Source organism: Sciurus vulgaris (genome assembly GCF_902686455.1).
Source record: "Sciurus vulgaris genome assembly, chromosome: X".
In the NCBI taxonomy this organism is placed as follows: domain Eukaryota; kingdom Metazoa; phylum Chordata; class Mammalia; order Rodentia; family Sciuridae; genus Sciurus; species Sciurus vulgaris.
Genome location: NC_136471.1, coordinates 126722750 through 126749751, shown reverse-complemented (window position 1 = coordinate 126749751; position 27002 = coordinate 126722750). Strand labels below are relative to the sequence as shown.

At 39.4% G+C, this 27002-nt stretch overlaps 2 protein-coding genes across 9 annotated transcripts in view; one reads left to right on the top strand and one right to left on the bottom strand.

Annotated features, from left to right (window-relative positions):
* Nucleotides 1-17750, top strand: part of BMX (BMX non-receptor tyrosine kinase) — a 52568-nt gene extending 34818 nt beyond the window's left edge. For 5 of the 6 annotated variants that reach the window (XM_079123165.1, XM_079123164.1, XM_079123162.1 and 2 more), the window contains 7 exons: nt 131-205; nt 1285-1456; nt 2633-2849; nt 3933-3997; nt 5893-6011; nt 9722-9879; nt 13746-14009. In XM_079123165.1, the coding sequence (XP_078979291.1) occupies nt 131-205; nt 1285-1456; nt 2633-2849; nt 3933-3997; nt 5893-6011; nt 9722-9879; nt 13746-13820 (881 nt within the window). In that variant the 3' untranslated portion in view covers nt 13821-14009. Of the gene's footprint in view, nt 1-130; nt 206-1284; nt 1457-2632; nt 2850-3932; nt 3998-5892; nt 6012-9721; nt 9880-13745; nt 14010-15547 lie in introns of those variants that run through there. The other variant, XM_079123161.1, reaches the window with a different exon arrangement.
* Nucleotides 17751-17866: 116 nt separating this feature from the next.
* The window catches only part of ACE2 (angiotensin converting enzyme 2), a 67089-nt gene continuing 57953 nt past the window's right edge, over nt 17867-27002 (bottom strand). For all 3 annotated transcript variants that reach the window (XM_079123145.1, XM_079123143.1, XM_079123144.1), the window contains exons 16-19: nt 25191-25291; nt 22662-22778; nt 20275-20469; nt 17867-18532 (exon numbers count right to left, since the gene is read on the bottom strand). In XM_079123145.1, coding sequence (XP_078979271.1) covers nt 18424-18532; nt 20275-20469; nt 22662-22778; nt 25191-25291 — 522 coding nt within the window. In that variant the 3' untranslated portion in view covers nt 17867-18423. The remainder of the gene's footprint in view (nt 18533-20274; nt 20470-22661; nt 22779-25190; nt 25292-27002) is intronic.

Here is a 27002-nt window from a genome sequence, read left to right as displayed (position 1 = left end):
AGAACAGATTCTCTTTCTGCATCAAAACATCCTGAACCCTGCCTTCTCGACTATTCTGGAGAGAGAATAATTGTGAACTGATGCCATGTGATGTGATGGGATGCAATGATATGATGCTGTTTCATTGCAGGCATGATCACACGGCTCCGCCACCCTGTGTCAACTAAGGCCAACAAGGTCCCAGTCTCTGTGTCCCTGGGAAGTGGTATGGATACACCCTTGGGCTCTTAAACTTCATTTCCCACCATTTTTCGTTGAAGCTTACATAGTTAACTAACTGGAAAAAGGATGGAAGACAGGAAGGAAGGTCCTGTTCAGATTGTTCCAAGGAGGGCTTCAGCTCTGATATGTTGAGTCATTTTCTTTAAAATTCTATCCGCCCAATTTAAATCTGCACTCTCCCTGGCAATACCAAAAAGATTATCAAATTTCCCCTCTTATTTGATCCTACCATTATTCTCTAACACCCCATTGCCTGTCCTTTTTCCTGGCTTCTGTGCCCATTCCATGGAGCCAGTCCTCAACTTAGTGTTTTGGATAATAACATCCACCTAGATTAACAAAATCTAACAATATTTTTACCAACCTAAGGGCATCAAGCACATTTTGACATTGACTTTCTCCAAGATGTCTCTGGTTGGCAAAGTGTTTTACTCTAGGTCTTCTTTTTTTTTTTTTTTATTTTGGTACTAGGGATTGAACCCAGGGGCACTTAACAAGTGAACCACATCCCCACCCTTATCATTTTTTATTTTGAGAGCGAGTCTGGCTAAATTACTGAGGCTGGCTTTGAACTTAGATCCTCCTGCCTTAGCCTTCTGAGCCACTGAGACTAAACCTGCTTATTGGTAATTGCAGTTGCTTTGACAACAGTTTTCCTGAGCAGTGGTATGTAGTCATAAGACCACATCATTAAGAATTTTTTTGAGTTACTGACTTAAAATTAAAAAATTTGGCTAGGTGCAATGGGGTGCATGCCTGTAATCCCAGCGACTCCAGAGACTGAGGCAGGAACATCACGAGTTCAAAGCCAGCCTCGGCAATTTAGTGAGGTGCTAAGTAACTTAGTGAGACTCTGTCTCAAAATAAAATATAAAAAGGGCTGGGGTGTGGCTCAGTGTTTAAGCACCCCTGGGTTCAATCCCTGATACCGATTCCAGAAAGAAAAAAAAAAGTTTTGGTTTTGTTATTCTTCATATTGTCAATATAAGAAATCACTTAGGAAGTTGTCGGTCCCAAAGCCTTCTGTATTCATCTTCAAGAGTGTCTGTCTTGTCTTCTTAGGAATCTGGGAACTGAAAAGAGAGGAAATTACCCTGTTGAAGGAGCTGGGAAGTGGCCAGTTTGGTGTGGTCCAGTTGGGCAAGTGGAAGGGGCAGTACGACGTTGCTGTTAAGATGATCAAGGAAGGATCCATGTCAGAAGATGAATTCTTTCAGGAGGCCCAGACCATGATGTAAGTTCCCCTCCTAAGGAATGACATTTTAGCTCTCCCCATGGGAGGCCGTCAGTACTCATAAGCCTGTCCCTAATATATGCAAGGCCTAAGCAAGTGTCCTCATGTTATAGATAGAAATATTTAGAAATTACAAGTTAATAAACTTAAACAACAGTATGTGTTGTTACTATTACTTTGATACATCATGACAGTTTGAATGGCTAGATTTGAATTCAGAGTTCTGACTCTACAGTGAAACCAGCCTCTGGCCTTTGATCCTCCAAACTCCATTTTGCCCTCTCTCCTCCCACCCATAGCTTCGTTCTGCACTATGAGGGGCCTGGGTAATTCATGCAGACAACATTCGGCACATCCAGGCTCCCTCCATGTCACCACAGACAACCATCTATTAGCTAATGATCTCAACTAGAGCAAGGTTCGCCCTTGAAGAGATAGACCCAAGGAGTGTTCTGGAAGAGGCCTCAGGACTATATGGACAGGAGGTTCCAGCATCCTGGTACCCCAGGAATGGCTGAGAAAGGGATATACAGGCTCTGAGCAGGAAATGTCTCTTTCACATTGTGGCTTCTCTGACCTGTGAGGAGGTGCATGGTGGGATGAGGGACAGAGTGGGGCTACTACCCAGGACTAAGCACTGAAAACTAATGTACGACCACCAATATTCTTTTCCTTCTTGGTACCTTCAGTACAATCTGGTAAAAATCCCTTTCTCACCCCACTTTCTTTTTCTCCTGATAAATGAAGGTTCCCTTCCTAATGAACCTAGATTCCAAGCATAACCCTCAGTTCTTAGTAATACATCTCCCCCACCTCGTGTATGTGTGTGTGTGTGTATGATGCATATAATTCACCTTCTTCTTGTCAACGTGGTGAATCAGATTTTGTGAGGTTTGCTGGGACTTTCCTGGATGTTGCATTGAAAGTCCTGTATCTCAGAAACCCCTCAGTCCCAGGCAAACCAGCCCAACTGATCACTCTACTTTAGGGGAACCAAATATCAGGGTATGAAAACAATATTACAGTAGGGCTTTTGTCAAAGATAATTGAAATTGCAAATCCTAGCCTGTTGCAGATTAAAAGCATGTTTAAACTTTTTACTCACAATCCTCCTTTTTCAGGGCATATGGAAAATGGAGTATAGAGTACTGAACTTTGAAAATCTGTACTTTCCAGGAAACTCAATCATCCCAAACTGGTTAAATTCTATGGAGTGTGTTCAAAGAAATACCCCATATACATAGTGACTGAATATATAACCAATGGCTGCTTGCTTAATTATCTGAAGAGTCATGGAAAAGGACTAGAACCTTCCCAGCTCTTAGAAATGTGCTACGATGTCTGCGAAGGCATGGCTTTCTTGGAGAGTCACCAATTCATACACCGGGACTTGGTAAGCCAAGCCACTGAAGCTTAAAGAATGGAAAGGGAGTACTCCACAGTGGCTACTTCCAGGGATGGGGCCACTGGGAAGGACAGCAAGGAGGGCACCCTTACTTTTACTTTCCTTACTTGTGACTTGTGTAAACATCTAACACTATTATAATAAAACTTATGACTTTAGAGTTGAGCAGCGTGGTGCATGCCAGGCAACTTGGGAGGCTGAGGCAGGAGGATTACAAGTTGGAGTCCAACCTTAGCAACTTAGGGAGACTCTGTCTCAAAATAAAAGGGGCTGGGAATATGGCTTAATGGTTAAGCACCCCTGGGTTTAATTCCTTGTACCAAAAAAAAAAAAAAAAAAAAAAAAAAGCAAGGAAATGAAATTTGTGGGTCCTTGTGTTGGGATAGGAGTGGAATGGAGAGCATTGTGTGTGGCACTACGTGAGGTGTGTCTTTACAGATGTTCTTGTGCTGCATACAAACATGTCATGCCCATCAAGTCAGTGCATTCATTCTATGTCACTGTTGCAGTGTTTATATCTTCAAAATATCTTTTGATGTACAGTATCCAGTGGTAAAAAGAGAGGGCCTAGAAATTTTTCCTCTCCCCTTGGTAAGCTAATGTTCTGTGCTTAATAACTTTCATATTGTTTGACAAGCATGGGTGTTTGGGTGAAAATTCTCATGGGAGCACATTTGCATTTTGAAAAAACTGAATATTGCAAGGGGCAAAAAGACAAATTTAAAGCATTTAGAGCCGGGCATGGTGGCACACATCTGTAATCCCAGTAGCTCAGAAGGCTGAGGCAGGAGGATTGCAAGTTCAAAGCCAGCCTCAGCAACTTAGCAAGGCCTTAGGCAACTCAGCAAGATCCTGTCTTAAAGTATAAAAAAGGGCTGGGGTTGTGACTCAGTGGTTAAGTGCCCAAGTTCAATCCCTGGTCCCCACCACCAAAATCATTTGGGGTTGTGATAAGCAATCTTAGATTTTGCCTAGAAAGAATTCTGCTGAAGAGGAAGAAAAGGTCTGATTCTGACATCAGGAAATTCTTGGGCACTTCTACCACTCAGAGAATTTTTCTTTCCTCCAAAGGCTGCTCGGAACTGCTTGGTGGACAGCGACCTCTCTGTGAAAGTCTCTGATTTTGGAATGACAAGGTATTCTAATGATCAGCTTTTTTTTTTTTTTTTTTTTTTTTTTTGTTACTGATGTTTTATAGTATAGTTGAGATTTCTAACACATTTTGGTGTGTAGTGTTCTTATCAATTATACTCAATTTTTTTGGTTTCCAAAATTTTCATTCTCTTATTTTCTCTGTGTAGTAGGGTTTCTTTATGAGCAAATATACAGTGTTCCTTCTGCTAATTATTATAAATAATATGTATATGTTATAAGAAATATAACAACATGTATCCCATTTGTTTACAATAAAAAAAAAAAAAGAAATATAAGCATTAGTATATAAAGTAAAAAGTAGAATCTACCCCCAAGTCCTTCCCACCATTTCTAGTAATAGAAGTAACTACTGTTAACATGTTTGGTGAATGTTCTTTCAGATCTTATTAAGTAGTCTCAATCATATACTCAAACATGTACATTTTGTTTTCCCCAAAATGGAATTACACCAGACATACTTAACTTTTTGTACATAACCATATACTGTGAATAGCCTTTTATGTTGGTAAATACAGGGCTTCCTCATTTTTGGTGGCTGTATACTATTCTATGTATTTAATTGTTCCTCAACATGGGGACATTTTATCATTATTACAACCAAGGGTTTTGTGAACATCCTTAAACTTACACTTTTATGGTTTGCATATCTCCATAGGCTATTTTTCATCACTGTTTATAACAGAAGACTAGAAATAATTTATACTATTAAATAAAATTTGTTAATTCATAAGAGAGAATATTATTCAGCCATTAAACATGATGTTGTAGTAGAAAATGTAACCACATGCAAAAATGCTCACAATCTGCTATTAAAGGCAAAATAGATGCAAATCTCTACACAACAGAAACTCAATTTTGTTCAAATTATGTAAATAGAAAAAATAAGCCAGACATGGTGGTGTACACTTGTAATCCCAGTAGCTCAGGAGGCCAAGGCAGGAGGATTAGAGTTCAAAGCCAGACTCAGCAATTTAGCCAGGCCCTAAGCAACTCAATGAGACCCTGTCTCTAAATAAAATATAAAAAAGGGCTGGGGATGTGGCTCAGTGGTTAAGCACCTCTGGGTTCAACCTCTGGTACCTAAAAAGAAAAAAGAAAAGAAAAGAAAGAAAGAAGAAAATAAAAAAGTACAAGCAAAAATATAACTTGAGTGACAGAATTACAATCATCTTTGGGATGGGATTCTGAGTGATTTCATTTATCCATTTTTGTGTTTTCTCGTATTTACCACTTTTCATTCATGTTTTGCTATTTTCAAACTAAGCTGACACATTGAAAGGAAAGCAAAAGATTCAGAAAACCAGGGCATTCAGCTAAGACTCTGAACGGCTGTATGCCCTTCACTAGCCTATTCCACCACGCAGGCAACCGCGGCCAGCAAAGATTGTTTTAGTCAGCTTTTTTGCTGCTGCGACTAAAAGACCCAACCAGAACAATTATAAAGGAGAAAAGTGTATTTGAGGGCTCACGATTTCAGAGGTCTTAGTTCACAGAAGGCCAGCTCCATTCCTCTTGGCTCAAGGTGAGGCTGAACATCATGGTGGAAGAGTGTGGCAGAGGGAAGCAGCTCGCATCATGGCAATCAAGAAGCAGAGAGAGATCTCTGCTCTTCAGATACAAAATATGTACCCCATAGCCACGCCCCCCAATGAATCACTTCCTCCAGCCACACCCCACCTGCCTCCAGTTACCACTGTTAATTCCATCAGGGATTAATTCACTGATTAGGTTAAGGCTATAACCCAGTCATTTCTCCTCCAAACCTTGCATTATGTCACACATGAGCTTTTGAGAGATACCACATGTAAACCATAACAGAGGTCTTCCCATTTTACATCATCATGTGCTTAATGTCCGTGTTGATGTCCCCCCCTAGGTATGTTCTCGATGACCAGTACGTCAGCTCAGTAGGAACAAAGTTTCCAGTCAAGTGGTCAGCCCCAGAGGTGTTTCACTACTTCAAATACAGCAGCAAGTCAGACGTATGGGCATTCGGTAAGGAAGTGGCCACACAGGATCTAGCCCTGTTTCATAAACTGGCTTCCGCAACAGGAAACCACAAGAGCAGCAACATCCATTTTAAAGAGGCCATTTTACAAAATTATACATATGGCCTGAGACAAGCAAGAGATCAAAGAAGACGACTTACTTTCTTGGGTCAGGTGTTAGAATGTCCTGCACATATCATGTAATTTACATCCTTCTAGCATTTTTTCATAAAGTCAAAGGGGATAAAATTCTTCCAATGAAGAGTTCAAACATTTTTTAAAGGAGTCATTAGAAACTAAATCTGAGGTTTCTTGAAGTCCAACAAGTTGAAAGACTTAAGATGGAGTCATTTTCTGTATGAAAGTAAATGGTAACTATTCCCTTCTGAATGGATCGATTCTTTGGGCATCCCTAATGGAAACATCAGACATGACTCAGCACTTTCTTCTGCTTGGCATTAGCTTTTCATCACTATGACAAATATCTCAGATAATCAACTTTGAAAGAGGAAAGGTTTGTTTTGGCACAGTCTTGGAAATTCTAGTGCATGACCAATTGGCCTCATTGCTTTGAGGCTTGTAGTGAGGCAGCACATGGTAGAGGAAAGCTGCTCACCTTATAGCCAGGAAGCAAAAAAGAGAAGAAAAGGAGGGGCAGGAGACCCACTATCCCCTCCAAGGGCATACCACCAAGAACCTAAAGACCTTCCACTATGTCCCACCTTTTACAGTTTCCACACCTTCCAGTAGCACCAACCTAGGGACCAAGCCTTTGACATATGGCCTTTGGGGGACATTCAAGACCCAAGCAAGAGCGAGCTCAATCCTCATTTCAAGTAGTCTCCTCTCCTTGTTAAAATTCATAGGTTAGATCAGGGGCAGGCAAACAATAGCCCAGGAAAAAAACCAGGTGGCCTATTTCTGTAAATAAGTTGTTTTTGTTGTTGTTTTTGTACCAGAGATTGAACCCAGGGGTACTTAACCACTGAGCCACATCCCCAGCCCCTTTTATAAAAATATATTTTATTTACAGACAGGGTCTTACTAAGTTGCTTAGGGCCTTGCTAAATTGGCGAGGCTGGCCTTGAACTCATGATCCTCTTGCTTCAGCTTCCTGAACCACTGGTATTACAGGTGTGCACCACCATGCCCAGCTGCAAATAAAGTTTTATTGGTCCATAGCCATGCCCATTTATTTCCCTATTGTCTGTGACTGATTTTGTGCTACAGTAGCAGTATAGAGCTGTTGCCACAGAGGCCACATGACCCATAAAGCTTAAAATGCTTATTAAAGAGCCCTTTACATAGGAAGTTTGCTAACTCCTATTTTATTAAAATGTCTATATTAAAATTTAGTGGTAGAATGCTTGCCTGGCATGCTCAAGGACCTGACTTCAATTCCCAGCACTTCAAAAAAACATTTTTTTTTTTTTGTAAAGGTAATTAAGAAAGGGAATCTATTCTTAAATTGTGCCTATAAATTTTGAGATTTGTTTTTTAATGTGGTGAGAATGTCAGCACTATTTTCAATCACTCTCAGATGGGGTCCAGGATAAGTAATCTAAATTATCATAAAATTATAAAACATATTAAATATGACAGACCTATTTCATGCCTATTTTAGTCCATAAGTACAATTTGACTTACTGCTTAATATTTGCAAGATGGTACCCAAAAAGAAACATTTCATTAGTTGTTTATTTTTCTATGCAACACAGTTTTATGGGATTTTTTTTGTTACCGGGGACTGAACCTGGGGTGCTCAAACACTGAGCCACATCCCCAGCCCATTTTTTATTTTTTATTTTGAGACAAGATCTTGCTAATTTGCTTAGGGCCTCGCTAAGTTGCTGAGGCTGTTCTTGAATTCTCAAGCCTTCTGCTTTAGCCTCCTAAGTTGCCAGGTATGTGACAACATTTTAAAAAATAACTATTTCCTTTGGACATTTGGCATTGTTCATTGGAAAAAGGAAAGCAATATACACAGAAAAGGAAAAAATCATGAAGATAGCATTTTGGTGAATACTTAATGTCATTTTATATTGATTAAATTTTGTACCTTGTTGTCAAAATTAGTATCAATATCCATACATCAGTTGATATATTTAATGAATGATATCTTAAAACTCAGCACTCTCATTTAATAGTTATAATTTGATTTTGACCAAAAACCATCCTTATCCAACCTGAGTATTCACCTTATGCAACAAAACTTGGCTCCAGATATTTTCTGGCTGTTTACAGACAATAATCTATTCTTCATTTTTTCTCAATGAGGATATACGAAATGAATCAGGGCCTCTGAAAGAAATTCCCAAAGAGCAGCCCCACTGATTTTTTAGCAGTGATGTTAACCTTGAAATACGTGCGTAGGCTTCCAAAGAGAAAGTTGTGAGGGAGCAGCATTGGATAGTTGTTTTAGAATGTGGGTTTTTTTTTTTTTTTGTTTGTTTTGTTTTGTTTTTTAAAGAGGAGCCACACTGGGCAATGTGGCTCAGTGGCTAAGCACCCCTGGGTTCAATCCCTGGTACCAAAAAAAGAGCCACAACAACTTAAAATATTGCTTTATTTATACATATCTTACCAAAAAATCTGTAACTTTAAAGTAAAAAAAAAAAAAAAGTTTTAAGTTAGTACCTCAGTTATGGCTCTAGAACAATTTTCTTCTTTCTTACATATTCTGGTTTTCCAAGGTTTTGAATCTGGCAGACTGTTGAAATTCTCTGTCCTTAAACGGAACAGCACTCTTCAGAAGTCTGCCAGATTCAAAACCTTGGAACACTTTCAAATATATCGCATGCTCTATCCTATTTAATCCTCATGGCAAGTTCATTCAGTGTAGATACTCTTTTACAGACAGGGAAACTGAGGCTGGGAGCAGCTAATGAATGTACCCAGCTTATAAGCGGCAGAACTTGGCTTAGAAGTTCTCACAGGGCCGAATGTAGTGGCGCACGCTTTAATCCCAGTGACTTGGGGGGCTAAGGCAGGAGGATGACATATTCAAGGCCAACCTCAGCAACTTAGCGAGGCCCTAAGTAACTTAGTGAGACCCTATCTCAAAATAAAAAATAAAAAGGTGAGGGGATGTGGCTCCATGGTTAAGGCCCCTGGTTTTAATCTCTGGTACTAAAAAAAAAAAAAAAAAAAAGTTCTGACTGACCTCAAATTGCTACCCTCTTGGCCATCATGACCAGAACTCAGTTTCTTAACATGGCGTCTACATGCCCTGAAGGATTGTGAACATCCTGAAACTGAACACAAAAATGCTAAAGAGAAAGGCAGTGGTGCAGGAGAAGGGGAGAGGCATCAACGATTTTATGTTTAATTCTTCTGAAAGGTAATTCGTGCAATGAAGTTGTTGCACACACAACTGCCAAAGCAGAGAAAGAGAGGGTGAGGTCTTCAATTGATTACTCCCAGAGGTTGGGGCTGGGGTTCCCTACACAAGTTTTTGTCACTGTGAGCTGAATGAGGCCCCGGCTGCCTGCCTGGAGCAGCCCAAGAACCTTGGCTCCAAGTGGCCTCCTCTGAAGTTGCCCTTGCCATTCACTTCTTTCCAACAAGTACACTTAGACTCATTCCCTGGTTCTCATCACAGCCTTCCGGACCTGGGTGCGAAGCTTGTTCATACTCTGTACCTTCTCACGTTGGCTTTCTTTTGTTTTTTTGGTGTTGTTTTGTTTTTGTCTACTGACCACCCTTGGTGTGGTGCAGGGATCCTGATGTGGGAGGTGTTCACCCTGGGGAAGCAGCCCTATGACTTGTACGACAACTCCCAGGTGGTCGTGAAGGTCTCCCAGGGCCACAGGCTCTACCAGCCACAACTGGCATCGGACACCATCTACCAGATCATGTACAGCTGCTGGCACGAGGCAAGTATGCCCCCTGAGCTGGAAGGGATCCCAAGTGCGTCCAGGGTGGTTGCTGTATCACCACTGGGACAAAATTTTTTCAGGGAAAGCACTTGCTTGAGAAGAGGTGGAAATGGCCCTGGGCTTCTGCCCTCAAAAGGTTGAGATCTAAAACAAGCAGTTCAGGTGCGGACAGTTTACTGAACGACTCATGTCCAGCACTATACTGAGAACTTCACAAATATTAACTTATTTTTTCATCAGGAAACACACTATGAGGAATGTACTATCATCATCACTAAAAGTAACAAGAGGAAATAGAGGCTGGCCCATAGAGGTTAAATGACTCTGCTAAGATCACACAGCTAGTAAAAGGCTGGTTGGTTAGTGCCAGGGTCCCTGGTCTTAACTGTGGAATCTGTCCTCAAGTGGAAAATGTGTAACAGCAAATACCTAACCACATATAGAGAACACACAGAGGACACTATTCCATTATCTCTTCCCCTGACTCCCAAACACTGAATGAAAGCATTCCATGCAGGTAGAATATAAGGGCATCTTCTGGGGAAGATGTGGATTCATTTGCAAGGCATCTACTGTGTTCATAGAACTAATGGGGGATGTTAAGGAATTATGAAGCTCATTTGTGCCCGCTCTGAACTCAAAGTCCTTACACACACACACACACACACGCGATATGACTGAAAACAAGTATACAAAGAGCTCAGAGGACAGAGAGTAGCTTCCCAAATATACTGATCTGAGCAGAATCAGGAACCGTCTACCAAATGCCCCTGGTTTGTGAGAGTGGACGTTGTCAAAGGGTGCCTGTTTGAGAACAACTCAGGCCAAGTTTTGAGGCAGGAAGCGCAATGATGTTCTAGGCTGGAGCTTTTGTTGGAAAGGCTGCAAATAGGTTTGGAAGAATAGGTCTGGTTCAGCCTCTGGAAGCCAAATGACAAGAAGAGTGCAAGTTTTGTTTTTTATAGGTCATGGGAGCCTTTGAAGAATTTTAAGCAGCGACATGATAAAAGGAGGCTCTGAAGAATATCAACCTAAGAGCCCATAGCTTATAACTATTATGGGATACTTACTCATTGACAAAAGGGCCTAATGCTGCATTCATTCATTTACCAGTAAAAAGCAAAGCAAATTGGTGTAGTAGTTAAGCATGTGGATTATGGAGCCAGAATATCTGGGTTAAATCCTGCCTTAATCACTTAGTAGTTGTACAAGGCTCCTAACCTCTCTGTGCTCCACTGTAAAATAGTACTTTCCTCAAAAGATTATAGTATGGATTGAATAAATTACTATCAAGTCCTTAGAACAGTGCCTGGTACATAGTCAGTGCTTTATGTTTGTTATTATTATTGTATATATAATTACAAAGCAGCTATGTACCAAGCTCTACACTTGGAACTACGAATAAATGAATGCATACAACTTATAATTTTATACAATTTAAAAAATATGATTTAATAAATTGATGCATATAGTTCCTAATCTCTTGTATTGGAGTCTGCAGTCCCACTTTGCAGGAGTCACTGACTACATCATATAACAATATTTTATCACATAGCCTTAAATGCTTGCCTGGAATATGGGCACTTTGTAATTCCTCACCCTACACCACTTGGACTAGTACATAAGTTTTCCCCACCCTTTTCTACCCCAAAAGTACAGTCCAAGAGTCTCAGGCAGCATTAGAGGGTCATCCTGTCACCACCCGCAACCAGGCTGACTTACTACTGTTATCTGTGTGATGAAGAAGAGCAGATAAGGGTTTTTCAGATGAAGCTGGGCACCTCTCTGGGCCTCCTGACTCTAGCTCCTGGGCATATGACTGGCCCATCAGAGGGACAGGGGCCCTGAATAGGGAGGAACTGCCCACTTCTCACAGTTGGTCCATGAAACTGTGGGAGTTATGACAGAATTCATGAAAGGGATTGCACAGAGACAATACCCAGTTAGAGTCTGCATATGGTGAGTAGAGTTTGCAGGTTTGAATTTCCCCTCCTTTTTAATATTTACTTTGCAACTTTTCAAATCCATAAAAAGATTGAACAACATTCAAATATTTCATTAGATTCTGATATGTCTTTCTGGGAATTCTTTGTGCAAAACTGACTCTGTGTGTTTTGTTTCCCTTTTTTTCTTACAAAGAAGTGGCATATGCATTGTTGTTCACAGGGTGCTGCCCTACTAGTGACGGAGGTGACTGTTTCTCTCACCAGCGGAGCTCATTATCAACTTTTTGCTAATCTCATAGATGAAAAATGGCATTTTAGTATAGCTTTAAAATGTATATCTTTAATTGAATGCGGTTGAGCCTCTTTTCATATATTTAAGGGTCATATATCTTTCTGAGAACCATTATCCCCTTTTTTCTATCAGGTTTTAATGCTCTCTTTACAAATCAGGCATATTACTATTGTTGTCTGAGATATAAGCTGTATTTTCCAATATTTCTTTTCAGTTTTTCAGTTATACTTTGATTTGGTTAAGTGTTTTATGTTTGTTTGTTTTGACCATGTAAATAAATGTCTTTTTAAAATATAGCTGAATATGTCAAAATTTGCTTTTATTGCTTCTGGAAATTAAGTCATAGTTATATGGGCTTTCCCACACCCAAATTATAATGGAATTCACCCAGATCTTCCTCTAGTACTCTTCATTATTTTTTAAGTCTCTGATCTAGTTTGTTTGTTATGGTATACAGTATGAAGTATGGCTCCAAATATATTGTTTTAAATGTTTATCCAGTTTTCAGAAGCACTATTTACTAAAAGACCAGCTTATCCCCAGAGATGTGATACCACCTTAATTATAGTGAAATGCCACCCTAATGTTATTTCCAATTTCCATATGTATTTGGATTTATTTCAGGACTTCCTCTTCTGTTCTTTGTTCTCTCCATGTGCTAGTACCACATTGTTTTAAATGTCTGGAGACTGTACAATGTTTTAATACTGTGTAGGCTAGTACACCCCACCCATTACTCACCTTCTTCTATAGTTTCCTAGCCATTTTGCATATTTTAACAATCTATGAACCAAAGAATCAATTCGTTTAGCTTGAAATAAACTTTCATATTTTTTAGAAGAATGTATTTCATTTGAGAAATGACATTTTTATGATACCAACATGACCCATTCTAGAACTTATGTATTTTTCAGCAGTGTTTTAAAGCTTTCCTCATTGGGGAAGGGAAGTATATTTTTAAGTATTTCATTTTGATGATGTTGCTATTAGAAATGGAGTTTTCCGTGATATCTTCTAAGTGGTCACTGTAGGTATATGTGAAAGTTATTGATTTTGTATCTTAGTTTTATATCCTTCTCTCCGGGTAGATTCCTTTGTTGTTTGAGTTGGTTTTACTGTTGATCCTCTTGGGTTTTCCAGGCACACAATTATGTCTATGCAAACAAAAATAACTTTCCTATTCCAATTGGTGTTCCAATTATATGACTGTAATTGTTTGTTTGTTTGTTTGTCTGTTTTAGTACTGGGGATTGAACTCAGGGGCACTGACCACTGAGGCACATCCCCAGCCCTATTTTGTATTTTATTTAGAGACGATCTCACTGAGGTGCTTAGCGCCTCGCTTTTGCTGAGGTTGGCTTTGAACTTGTGATCCTGCTGCCTCAGCCTCTCAAGCCACTAGGATTACAGGCCCGTAACTGTTTTCACTTTCTAATATCTTCAACATGATATTCAGAGTGATAGATATTGCAGGCCTCCTTGCCTTGTTCCTGATTTTAGCAGAAATATCTGCAACTTTTACATCAAAAGTTATTAGCTTTAGGATTGAAGTATAAATATTTGATATTTTTATTTTTAATTATAATTTGCATTATCTAAAACATTGGATTTTTTCTTTTACGTAGCTCCCAGAAAAGCGCCCCACATTTCAGCAACTCCTATCTTCCATTGAACCACTTCGGGAAAAAGACAAGCCTTGAAGAAATTAGAAGTGCTGATGAGAATTAATGTAAATATTGGCTAACATTTTCATTCTTTAGAAGGAAAGTAGTAAGTTCCAATGTAATTTAGCTAGTTCTTAATAGTATTCTGTATGCTGTTTGTCTGTTATATTATGTAGAAATGAGCAAGGTAGAAAAAAATTTCTAGGCTTGGGAAATAGCTCAGTTGGTAGAGTGCTTGCCTTACAAGCACAAGGCTCTGGGTTCGATCCCCAGCACCGCAAAAAAAAAAAAAAAAAAAGAAAAAAAAAAATCCTTGAAATTTAGGTCAAATTAGTAATTTCCTTTATGCTGCTCCTGATGTAACACTTCCCAGTCTACAGCAGAAGTATATTGTCATATTACAACATGGAGAGAGTGTGTAACATGTGTCAAGATTGGGTAGAATTGAAAAATTATTTGTTAGACATTCATTCTTTTCCTTATGTTGTCATTATGAAAATTAAATATACTATCAAGTACAGAAATGTGGACATTTGCCTTTGTATTTCAATGGTCTTTGTATTTCAGCATTCATGAGAATTAAATGGAGAGTTTATTAAAACACAGATTTCTAGGAACAACTTGAGGTTCTGATATGGCAGGCCTGAGTGCAGCCTGTAAATCTGTATTTTTCACAAGCTCCCAGACATTGCTGATGCAGTCATTTGAACTACCTGAGTGCACCTCATTTTGTGGTGGGGCATTGTTTTGTGGTTCATAATTCAATCCAAATGGCACAACTGTCATCTGATATCCAGATTAGAATAATGATTGTTTACCTCATGTATACACATATACAACTATAATATTATTCAACAATATATTAAACATGTTTCACATAGAGCAAATTTTAAAAGATGCTAAGATACAATTTGATAACTTTTTCTTTAACTTTAACCTTAACCTCGACTATGATCAATCACAACTCGGTGAAACCATGATCTTTTTTCTAAAATTGAAGGCATTGATGCTTTCTAGTCATTTTAATTTCTTGAATTTGGAGCTCTGGGGGCTCTTGGCTTATTTGACAGCTGAAGTTTCAATTTCAGTCTTGGATCCTAACATAAAGATACAGAATTACTATTTTAACTTCTCCTGGCTATTATAAAGGGTTTTTTAGTTTTAGAATGTTTCTGGGAGTGCCCTCCTTTACAATCTGCTGCTGAATCTATTACGGTATTTTTTATAATATCTTTTGGCATATTTTATTGCCTTTTCTAGAAGGGAGAGAGAAAGGTTATCTGGGGGCACTATTTTTTTCAAAGACCTGATTAAGCCCTACTGCTATTTTTCAGATAAAAATTAATAATCTCCCTTAAGGGACATCCCATTAACTCCCTCACCCACCAGATAGCTCAAATGTTCCCTCTTGTTTATTTGTTTCTTGACATTTAATTAATGATTCCTTTATTTCAACAGCAAATTGACATTTGGGACTAGGGTTGTAGCTCAGTGGCAGAGGCACTGGGTTCGATCCTTAGCACTACATGAAAATAAAATAAAATAAAATAAAGGCATGCTGTCCATCAGCAAATACAAAACAAAACAAAACAAAACAAATGAAAATTGACATTTGATAATCATCTTCTATTTTGAACAAAGGTACACAAATCTCAATGTATAATGAAATGTACTTTAAAAATAATCACTATGTCATTTATACATTCATTCATTTACTTTCTTATTTCATAATTACTGTGTGCCAAATTCTTTCCTACCCACAGGAAGAGAAGGAACAAGTGACACAACCCTTCCTTCTCCATGAGCCTGCAGTGGGAACCTGCATCGCGGACTGTTAATCTTTCTTTCTGGTCTCCCTCTTGAAGATTGTTTTCCTTTATTGTCCTTATTTTTGTGTATTTGATCTTTTAAAAAATAATCTGCTTTATAACAAAAGTAGTACATGCTTGTTGCAAAATTCAAACAATACAGAATTGTTTACTATGAAAAGAGACCAAAGCCTTGCTTAGAAACCTGACTCCTGAAACCAAGTCAATCAAGAATTTAAGGTGCCACTAGAGGCTTATCAGAAAATAAGTCCAGAAAGAGCAAAAACCAAAAAAACGACATCAACAAAAACCCCTCATATATTTTTAAAAAAATGCGTAATGGCTTTTAAAATGTGATTTCATTGTGTTTTGTGGCAATAGGCAGCATTCATGGTTATAATTTTAAACAGAAGTCTGCCCACTCTCTCTCTGGGGAGTGAAGAAAAAGGCAGACTTATGTGACAAGAAACTTCCTCAAAGGGCAAGTCGGAGAGCAATTTCAGATATGGCATTTTCTAGATGAAGTCCAAAACTGTTGCTGAACTTTTTATGATCTGCCCAAAGTTAAACACAAAGTCAAGAGAGTCTAGCAAAATCCATATCATATCTGCTTAAGTTAATTAAGAGAAAGATTCTAACATAGTAGATTTATAAAGCTGAGTTTCTCAATTTTGATTCTGACTTTGATTCTTAGGTGCATGAGGAGGAGAGATTGGACCTAAGGTCCCATCTTTACTAATGGGGAAGGCATGGATTTCAAATGAGGGAGAATAATTCATTGACAGACATCAGGGGATAGGAAGGTAGCATCTGCCCTTTCTGCCTTGACTACTGCTCTTACCAACTCCACCCCATAAGAAATAATTAAATTCTCAGGAATGCACTTAATGAATGGCTTCAGATTCTATAAACAAATGCTCCTCCCGTCTCTGAACTCCACAATGGATCATTCATAATTTCATTTAACCTTTGCTTTCTTAGTTGGCAAAGTTTGCCTGTAAAAAGGCTCTGTGAGCTAGTCATAGTGGCGCATGCCTGTAATCCCAGTGACTCAGGAGGCTGAGGCAGAAGGACCACAAGTGTGAGAGCAGCCTCAGCAGGCTGTGGGCCCAAGGAATGGTATGATGGTGAGGTCAAGGATGATAAGGAGGGACATGGATTTCATGCAAAGATAAATTGCTCCAGTTTTGCTATCTGAGTATCAGATAATTGAAAATTAGATAATTGAAGAGCCTCAAATGACTCAGCCTGATTTAGTTATCTTGAAGCTATTTTATAGGGGATTTTGAAAGTCATTCTCTCCAGACTTGGCTAATTGATCCACCATTACCATTATCACATCAAATTTATTAAGCACATAGTTACTCTAACATTTTGCTGGTCACCATATAGTGTGACTCAATGGGTAGAGTTTTGGTAAGTTCATCTATTAATCTAATTTTAATCAATATTCAGATATGTAGTAGATGCTGTGCTCAGAATGGGGCTGGGTACTCTGAGAAATATAAAAGTAGCACTAGGTTTGCTTCCTAACCTGACGGTATAATACAATATGAATATAACTCTTTTTTTTTTTTTTAAGTTGTTGATGGACCTTTTTTAAATTTATTTATTGGGCTGGGGATATAGCTCAGTTGGTAGAGTGCTTGCCTCACAAACACGAGGCCCTGGGTTCAATCCCCAGCACCACCAAAAAAAAAAAAAAAATTATTTACTTATATGTGGTGCTGAGAATGGAACCCAGTGCCTCACACATGCCAGGCAAGCACTTTACCACTGAGCCACAACCCCAGCCCTGAATATAACTCTTTTTGACCTGATTTTGCAATTTCTTTGCCCAATAATTTGAGAATTTAGGATACATCCCAAGACATTTGAGAGGGCAAACATCCCAGACAATAAAGATGACAATTTTGTCCATGGAAATGAAAAGCAAACAGAATGGGTAGAAATCCCAGTACATAAGAACACATAGACTGCAGGAGTGTATACATCTAATAAGTATTTATTGAGTATCTGCTTTGTGCTCAGCACTTCTCAGACACTGTGGGTATACAAAAGATTTAAGAGATTGGGTATCCACTTCAGAGGATGAACAGTTGGAATTTCCACTCACTCCACAGTTAAAGAACAATGGAAGCAAGTTTCTATCAGACATGCTCTGGAGGTTCACGGAGGCCCTTGTGCTAGTTTTGTGTTGTCAGGGAGATATTGATCAAGCAGCTTAAAAGTGAAAAAACAACGTCCTCTACCTGCTCTCTGATTTCTCCTTTCTGTTAGACATGCCGCCCTGAAGAAGACATGGTCCATTCTAAACATCACTGTGACAAAATTACTACAGTACTTGAATTAAGTTAATGTAAAGAAAGTGTGCCATTTTTATCTATGGCACTTAGATTAAAGTGACCAGTGTGTAGCATTCTCAATCTGGTAGCCCCAGCAGCTCACAGCACAGATTCCATACAAGGTCCAACACTCTCTATCATGATATAGTCTTTTTTTTCCACAACTCTGATTACTCAACAGATGTTTCCATTTCCATTATCTCTACATAGGCTGTGAGGCCAAAGGCATACTCTCCCTATTTTACTCTAATATCAGCCTCCCTATTGGAAATCAGAAGATTAGTCAAGTTCAGAGACAGATATAAATACTGAAAGCAATGTCAGGGAAGATGCCCACTGCTCAGTCATGATGTCTCTGGGCACTACTTCCTGAACAGAGCCATAGTTTTGATATTTAATGACATTTTATAATCTCATATTTTCAGTACCATGAAATTAACATGCACATACAATAAAATCACCTTAGGAGGAAAAGGACAAATTTTTCTAAAATGAAGTCTGAATATCATCACTGTTTTGGAATCCTGGATTATTTTCTCCTTTACCAATGTCCACGGAGGCATAAGGATTTTCTTCTTGTTTTGTTTGATTTTTCCTGTTAAATAAAATGGATGTTAGAAGGATACTTCTCCATGGACCAGACTGATGAAGATCAAATGGCTTGATGGTACCATGTGCTAAGGATGTGAGTTGGGGGAAGAAGAAAATTTCATAAATTGGTGATACAAGTATATTTGATTAGCCTCTATGGAAAGCAATTTGGTAATATCAAAATTAGAAGTGCACATTGACTTTGACCCAGCTCTCCCACTTCTAGGACTTATCTTGCGCCTATATTGGCACACACAGGAAATTACCTACATTAAGCCATTGCACCTTTTTTATAGATTCAACCATTGGTCACAACACAAAGTCTATCAATAGAGGACTGGTTAATGAAATTATGATCTATCCATAAAATGGGAAACCACATTGCCCTAAAAAAAAGATGGAAATCTCTTTGTACAGGTGATATGGAAATATCACTAAAACATATTAAGTGGGAAATAAAAAAAGCAGAAAATTGTACATAGTTTGCATATACTAAAAAAAAGTGTCTATAGCTATATATCTCCAAGAAACTGATAATTTTGGTTAACTTTAGGAGGGAAACTTAAAGGCAAAGAACTTTCTTGTGTATTCTTTTGTATTTTTAAGAATTTTAACTAAATATGAAATGTATTACCTAGTCAATGTCTGGCTTTTAAAATGAAGCTACTTTGGAGAACTGAAAATTATAGTAAAGAATATTAAGTGAAATAAATTAATACATGCAGAGATTCAATCAAGAACATGTTCCATTTGAACTGTGTGTAGTTTTGCATAGGTGTTATAAAATATTACTTAACCTATTTCGTAAGCCCAGTGAAAGTCACTTATTTCTCAAAGTTAGTGGGAAAAAATCCAGTGGTAAGCAAGATTAGAAATCCAATCTCCAGCTGGGCATGGTGGCACATGCCTGTAATCCCAGTGGCTTGGTAGGCTAAAGCAGGAGAATCACAAGTTCAAAGCCAGCCTCAGCAACTTAGCAAGACCCTAAGCAACTTAGCAAAACCCTGTCTCAAGAAATAAAAAAGGTTGGGAATGTGTCTCAATGGTTAAGTAGCCTCTGGGTTCAATCCCTGGTACCAAAATTAAAAAAGAAATCAGATGTTTTTTTTTTGTTTTTGGGTGCTGGGGATCGAACCCAGGGCCTTGTGCTTACAAGGCAAGCACTCTACCGACTGAGCTATCTCCCCAGCCCCAAGAAATCAGATCTTTAATGATTTAAATCTTCAGTGAACTTTGATCTTCAACTCAAGAACAAATTAGAGTGCCTGACTATAAACTAAGATGATATGGAGTTTGAGCTACCCAAGGAGGAACAAAGGCCACTAAAGGGAAGCTGTTCGAAATAATCTCAGAGCTCCTTCTTGAACGACTTACAGTGAAACCCATCACCAGTTAAGTCTCTAGGGTCACTTGCAGACTAAGAAGAACTCAGCAGTGAGGACAATCCTGAGTCTACCCACCACTGCTAAGTTTTCAGTGCCTCTTGGCAGTAGGGAAATAATACTGTGGCTGGGATGAGTTTATAAGAACACACTAATAAATCGCAGGCTAGATATCTATGTGGCCTGCTAGGAAGGTGAGTGCTAGTGACATCCTGTAAATTTCTGGAGAATGCCTCAGAATGTTTAGGGGCAAAATTGTCCAACTAAGTAACTGAACGATATAACCTGCCACTTACTAGAAACTTTCCAATTAGTATTCCCTAAATCTTCCTGTTTTAGGATAGGTCTAGGAAAGGACCCTTACCTTCTTCGATCTCTGATCCCAGTGAAGATAAGGATGACAATGCCAACCACTATCAGTCCCATCACAACTCCAAAAACAATCAGCCATATGGTGACAGATGGCTGGTAAGGAGGTGCAAGTGTCGTATAAATCCCCAGAAATTCCAGGCTGTTATCATCCAGGCGGAAAACTCCATTGATACGGCTCCGGGACGTTCTATTCCCAAAAGCAAAACAGTAAAGGGGATAATGAGGCAAAATAAAATTGTGTGTAGTTATTCACTCTTTATGTCACAGTTCCCAAAAGAATTTAATTTGTATATCATAAGAATATATACCTAGGGCTGGGGTTGTGGCTCAGTGGTAGAGCACTTGCCTAGCATGGGTGAGGCACTGGGTTCAATCCTCAGCACCACATATAAGTAAATAAATAAAATAAAGGTCCATCAACTAAAAATGCTTAAAAAAATAAAGAATAAACCCCTAAAGCAATGAAATTTGATGAGCAGGTCTAATGAAAGAATTTTTTAATGGTTATGTACCTTTGATATCTGGAAACCTAAATTAGGTTTGCCAACAGCTACACTGGAAAATTGAACAGCAAATGTGGAAATGTACAAATGGCTGGTATTTATTCCTTTGTGACTTCCATGCTTTAAGGGCAAAGTTAGCATATTTGGCAATAACTTTCTGTCTGCCAGAATATATCTGCAGTGACTTGATATCAAATAATGGAAAGGGAGAATTTAATATCTCTTTTCTATAAATAAATTACATCCTACACTCAAGTTTCCATAGTAGAATTTTCCAAATAAAAGGTGTTGGCCTTTGGAAGCAGCATTGGAGAGTAACACAGTAAAGGGACCTTTGCCAATTTCTCCAGTACTGGGATAGGAAATGGCTAAATTTTATGGAGGAAAAAGGATGAAGATCTTTTAAAACAAAAACAGTTGAAATGGAGAACATTCTGAATCAAAGACTGAAGTGTCTATTATCACTTGGGTATATCCCAGGTCAGGAGGTTAGAAACACCAGAGAGGGAAAGGGGCCAAAGCAGAATTAGCCATGTAACCCCTGGCAACTTCTGGGGTTGACATCTCAAGCCATTCAGGAAACAGAAACTTTGAGGTCTGTTGTAGATGGTTAAGAATCCAAGCAGACTGGTCGCTCTCACAAAGATCTCAGTCAGCACTTCTACTGGTTTTTGGAGACACAAGACTTCTGAAAGCAGTGACTGAATCTGGGCATGGTTGAGTGACACACCCCAACCAAGCCAGATTTTCTAGGCACACCCTCCCCTGCTGGTCTTAGATCTGCTTTCAAAGGCAAGCAGCATTCACTGATACAGCTCAAAAGGGCCACCTACTGTGTTCTCCAGTAGCAGTGGCTGTAGTAAGCTGTTTTTTTTTAAAACAAGGGGAACCATATATGAGGTTGATCCATCCTTGACTTCTGCTGCCTTGTGGGAAACAGCTGAGGCAAATAAGACGAACTATTTCTTCTCAACATTCACTGTCCATACTAAGTCCCCCTCCTAATATAGAGGACAACCAATGTCCAAGGAATCCTGTGCTTGCCTACCTTGTTCCAGGCTTTGGGCAGTTAAACGGATCCTCCATCAATGTCCCTCTAGCAACTGATGGTAATACCTGTCCATGTCCCTTCTGCACTTACTATTTTCCACATATGCTAGTCACACTTCCTTCAGTCAGCATCTGCTTCCCTTTGCCTGTGATCATTGTCAGACACAAGATCTGCCCTGTCTATAGGCCAGAAATGCTGGGGAATTAACGTCACTTTGAAGCAGTTCCCAGCCTGTGACTGGTGAGTGGTGGTGAATGGATGATAACCCAGCTCCCTCACCCCTCTGATGGGAAAAGTCAGGTGCATATTCCCCACATTCTCCCAGACAGAGGTGCCCCGCAGGTAGTATTAAGCTCTATGTGACAATAGTGGTGATAATGTGTAATCTATCGTCTTCCCTCTTTGTCTCCTGTCCACATTTTCCTATTGGTGCTTTTTGAAATGGCCTCCCAAATAAACTACTTATAATTAAATCCTTGTCTAAGGGCCTGCATCTGTGGGATTCTAAGTCAAGAGAATTCTCTTGTCATTTGATTCTTTTTCATCTTTAAACCATTTTCTTATAAATTTTAGTGCATGTTAATTGTAAAAAATATATGTGTTGCTTTGTGACATTTTCATACATGCATATAATGCACTTTGATCATGCCCACCCTCCCTATTACCTTCTCTGTTATTGGATTCTTCTGGAATTAAAACCTGAATTCATGGGATGAGGCAAAACATGTGAATGATTCAGAACAATGCCTGGACCTAAATATTAGCTATTCTTGCATTTGTTAACTCCCTCACCCTTACATGCATTGTTTGAAAGTAAAATGTCACCTGATAGCTTCTTCAACGTCACTTCTAGGGATGATGTCAGATACATTTTGAGGTGCAGTGACAAAGAAGTTGAAGGAGATTCTTGGTTTCAAATCACTCACCCGTACATCCTCCTCTCTGTGGAGAAACAAAAGTAACATCTTCCCTTTGGGCACAGAGGACACAATAAAGAGAATGACATCCCTCCTGGTAAAAAGGAGTACTGGAGGATTGCAGGCTAAAGAGACATGGAGTAGGACAAACAAAGGGAGGAGATACTTGTCCAAAAAACTTTAACAATGCCCAAAACACATGAAATCACATTTTGGCACTATTTGTTCTGCTAGCATATAAAACCCATATTTTTTTAATGATAGATTTCCAACTGGAACACCCAAGAGAATCAGCATGGAATCATTGGTGACTTGGAATTGTGATAAAAAACATGGTAGGCAGAGACGGGTTAGTACCAGGGACGTAGATGGTGTGTTTATACTCCCTAACCCAGCCACGCCCAGCAAAAAACATTGTGCTACACACCTGGGTGAAGGGAAGAAGTAGAGTGTAGGATACAATGTGACAAGATTTGTGTTGTCATAGCTGCCAGAGTGATCCTAGTAAAAACTAAGATGGATCACATGGCTATAGCCCTTGAATCAATGCCTATCCCTCTCAGAATATGAGCCAAAGTCTGTAGAATGGCCTTCAGTGAAGCCAGAATTAAAGATAGGCAGTTAGTGTTGAATAGGTGATCTGGTAGGATGGAGAGAGTAGGATGGAGAAAATGGAGGCCATTTGAGTCAGCGAAGTTGGAAACCGTCCCTGGGAGACTGGAATGTTCATGTCTCCAGAGCCATTTGATACTACCCCTCCCAAAAAGGTGGTTAATGAAGCAACTCCTGAGCAGACAGACAGCTACTAATCAATACCCCCCACTTCCTGCCTCCCACTCCACCTTGGCCCTTCCAGTCCACCTGCTCACTCCTGCCACACCATTCCACTGACATCTCCCGGTCACTATGCAGGATGGGGGGAAATGAACACGATAAGGGAGAAGGATGCAGGAGAACAAAGGAAACTTTAGTCTATAAAAGGGGCAGGGTGTCTCCCTTCTTGGGATACCAGGATACCAGCCATGGCCCCCTTCTCCCTCTGCGTTACGACCTTTACGTAAAACCTGCTTCACATGCTTGCTTCGGCTTGCTTCTCTAATGTTCAAACTTCAACATTTGAGGAAGTAGAACTCCTCACCTATAACCGGGGTATCATCAGGGCCCACATGAACTTCCTTTACCCGTTCCTACCCTCCATGCCCCAACACCACCCCGACCACATCTCCTACTGGTCTTGTAGTAAACACCACTCCAGCTATACTGGCTTTCTTGCTGTTCCTTCAACAGGCCAAGGACAGTCCTTCCTCAGAGTCTGTGCTGCTGTGGCCCCCAGCTGATACATTTTCTCCCACTGTCTGCATTGCTGGCTCTCTCTGCTGCTTTGTGTATTTGCTCAAATATTAGTGAAGGTTTTTTTTTTGACCAGTTTGGTTAAAACTGAACTGCTCCTCCATTCCCCAGCCCTCCCCAGTCCTTTTCCTATGGTATCTTTCTCCCTAGCATTTATTACCATGTAATTCTGAATAAGAATAGATAATAGTCAGGCAATGGGCCCAATTAAGGTCTTATCCAAAGGAGGAGACTCCACCTGGAGGCTAATCCTTGGAAATATTAATGGGCACCATCAATGCCTATTTCAAAAGTAAAAGACCATAAGGCTTTTCTGTGGGAACACTCCAACAAATTTCTTAGTGTGTGTGGGGTGGGGGGTCGGGTGCAACTAAAGGTGGGAGTGGACCCAAATGGGAGTTACAGAAAGGATTAAAACTCAGGCTAAATGACACAGCCAGTAATTTTTCAATGCCTGTTTAACATATATTTTGATCCATGTTTATACCCTCAAACCATGTAAGCCCCTAAACTAGCACACCAAAGTGGATTTTCCTGCTATCTGGCCCCCTCCAGCATCTCAAGAGTTCTATCTCTTCTTACTTAAATAAATCCTACTTGCTTACAATTCCCTTCCCTTACTGTCCATGGAAGGAAATTGGCAAAGTAGGGAATGTAGTCTCATTGCAAAACTCGGGTTTCAATTCTACCATGTCTCACTTCTCTCTCTCTTTCTTTCTCTCTCTCTCTCTCTCACACACACACACACACACACACAAAATTACCAGGATATAAACTCCATGAAAGTGGAAATTTCTTTTTTTTTTCTTTCAGTGCTAAGGGTAGGTAAAAACGTTTGGACAAGAGAGTGAGACAGCAAAATCTGCTTAATAAGAACAATGTTCTTGCTATCTGTAACTTAAATAAACCACAATTCTCCCTAAATAGAATGACCCAAACTTCGGGATGCCAAAGAAGTTTAAAAGTTAGTAGGAGGTTTTTCTTAATTTCACTCGAAGAAAGTTTAAGCCCAATATCTCCTTAGACTCAAAAGAGTAAGAGAATGGCTGGTTGGAGAACCTGAGAACTCAGCAGCAAATCAACTCACCCAAAAGGAATCGTCTGTTTTTTGATTTCTGAAAAATACTTTCTCATGGCATAAGCGACAGATGACCGGAACAAGTACATCTCATTGTCATTCCATTCATACTGCAAAATGAGAAGATAGACACTGCTCATTAGGGATCCAAGGGCACATTTAAAGCTTGATACTCCCTCAAGCATTATTTTTAATATTCCAAGGATTTCTGCCATTCATTAAGCCAGTGACCTCCAACATGAGTCTGCAGCAGCATCACCTGGAGGGTTAAAGCATCCTCAAAGTTTCTGATTCAGAAAATCTGGAATGAGACCCCTAAATTTGCATCTCTAATCAGCTCCCAGGTGGTGATAATGCTGCTGGCCAGGCAATCATGCTTTAGGAACCGTTGGGCTCACTGATTCTTTCATTTAGTTGAATCTAAACTGAAATGAGCATCCTGAGGATAGATTTATTGAGGGGGTCAACCCAAACTTGTGGGTTTTACTTAAAATGTCTGTATTTTGGAGATAAATAAACTGATTTTTTGGGGGGTACTGGGAATTGAACCCAGGGGTGCTTAACCATTGAGCCACATCCCCAGCCCTTTTAAAATATTTTATGCGCTTATTTTTGTGGTGCTGGGACTTGAACCCAGGGCCTTTGTGCTTATGAGGCAAGCACTCTATCAACTGAGCCATATCCCCAGCCCTATGTTTTATCTTGAGACAGGGTTTCACTAAGTTGTTGAGGCTGGTTTTGAACTTGAGATCCTCCTGATTCAGCCTCCCAAATTGCTGGGATTACAGGCATGAACCACCATGCCCATCAGTTCTCACTATTTTTATAGTAAGTTCTCGATATGTGTAAAGAGAAAAGAAAAAGAAAGAAACTTGGGGCTCAAGATAAAAACAACGTATTGTAAACAGCAAGGTAATCTGTTCTTGTTTTCTGATTCTGAACAAATGGCTTGCAAACACATAGCAGCTGAAGACCTGCTTAAAGAGGAAAAAATTTTACTCTTTCTTCCAGTAGATGGCAGTAGAGATCACTGAATAGCACAAGACTTGTTTCTCCTTTCCCTTTCAGACAAAACATGATTTCACCCTGAAATTATTACATTGACTTTAATTGGTTTTCATCCAGGTTTGAGGAGAAGGGAGTTTCTTTAATAGTAATAATAATATTATTAATATTTTTACTAATAATATTCTGGTTACTACTTCCATATTTAAATTTTTTTTTAAAGTCTGAGTTCTCAAAATAAGGCCATAGATCTCGTTGATAATCACCAGAAAATAACTTGAACAGGGCAAATATTCTGACCCTGATGTGTACATGCACTAAAATTATAGGTCTGGTCTCATCAAAGCCGACTGCTGCTTAGTGAATTGGCCTCAGAACATTACACCATGGAACCCTCTGAAGACTATTAGCCAATCCCTCACTGCACAGAGGATATGAGCATAAATATCGAGGGGGGGAAAAATTGAATCCTTTTGTAAAAATTTATTTATTTTATTTTGGTACGGGGGATTAAACTCAGGGGCACTTAACCACTGAGCCACATCCCCAGCCCTTTATATATTTCATTTAGAGACAGGGTCTCACTGAGTTGCTTAGGGCCTGGTTAAGTTGCTGAGGCTGGCTTTGAACTCTCGATCCTCTTGGCTTAGCCTCCAGAACCTCTGGGATTACAGGTGTGCACCACCACGCCTGGTAATTGAAAAGAATTCTGATCTGTCATGAGTAATTAAAACTTATTAGGCCAAGGGAGAGCTAATAAAGTATGGCAAAGATTGAAAAAAAAAAAACTCACACTCAATGATTATTAAGAAATAG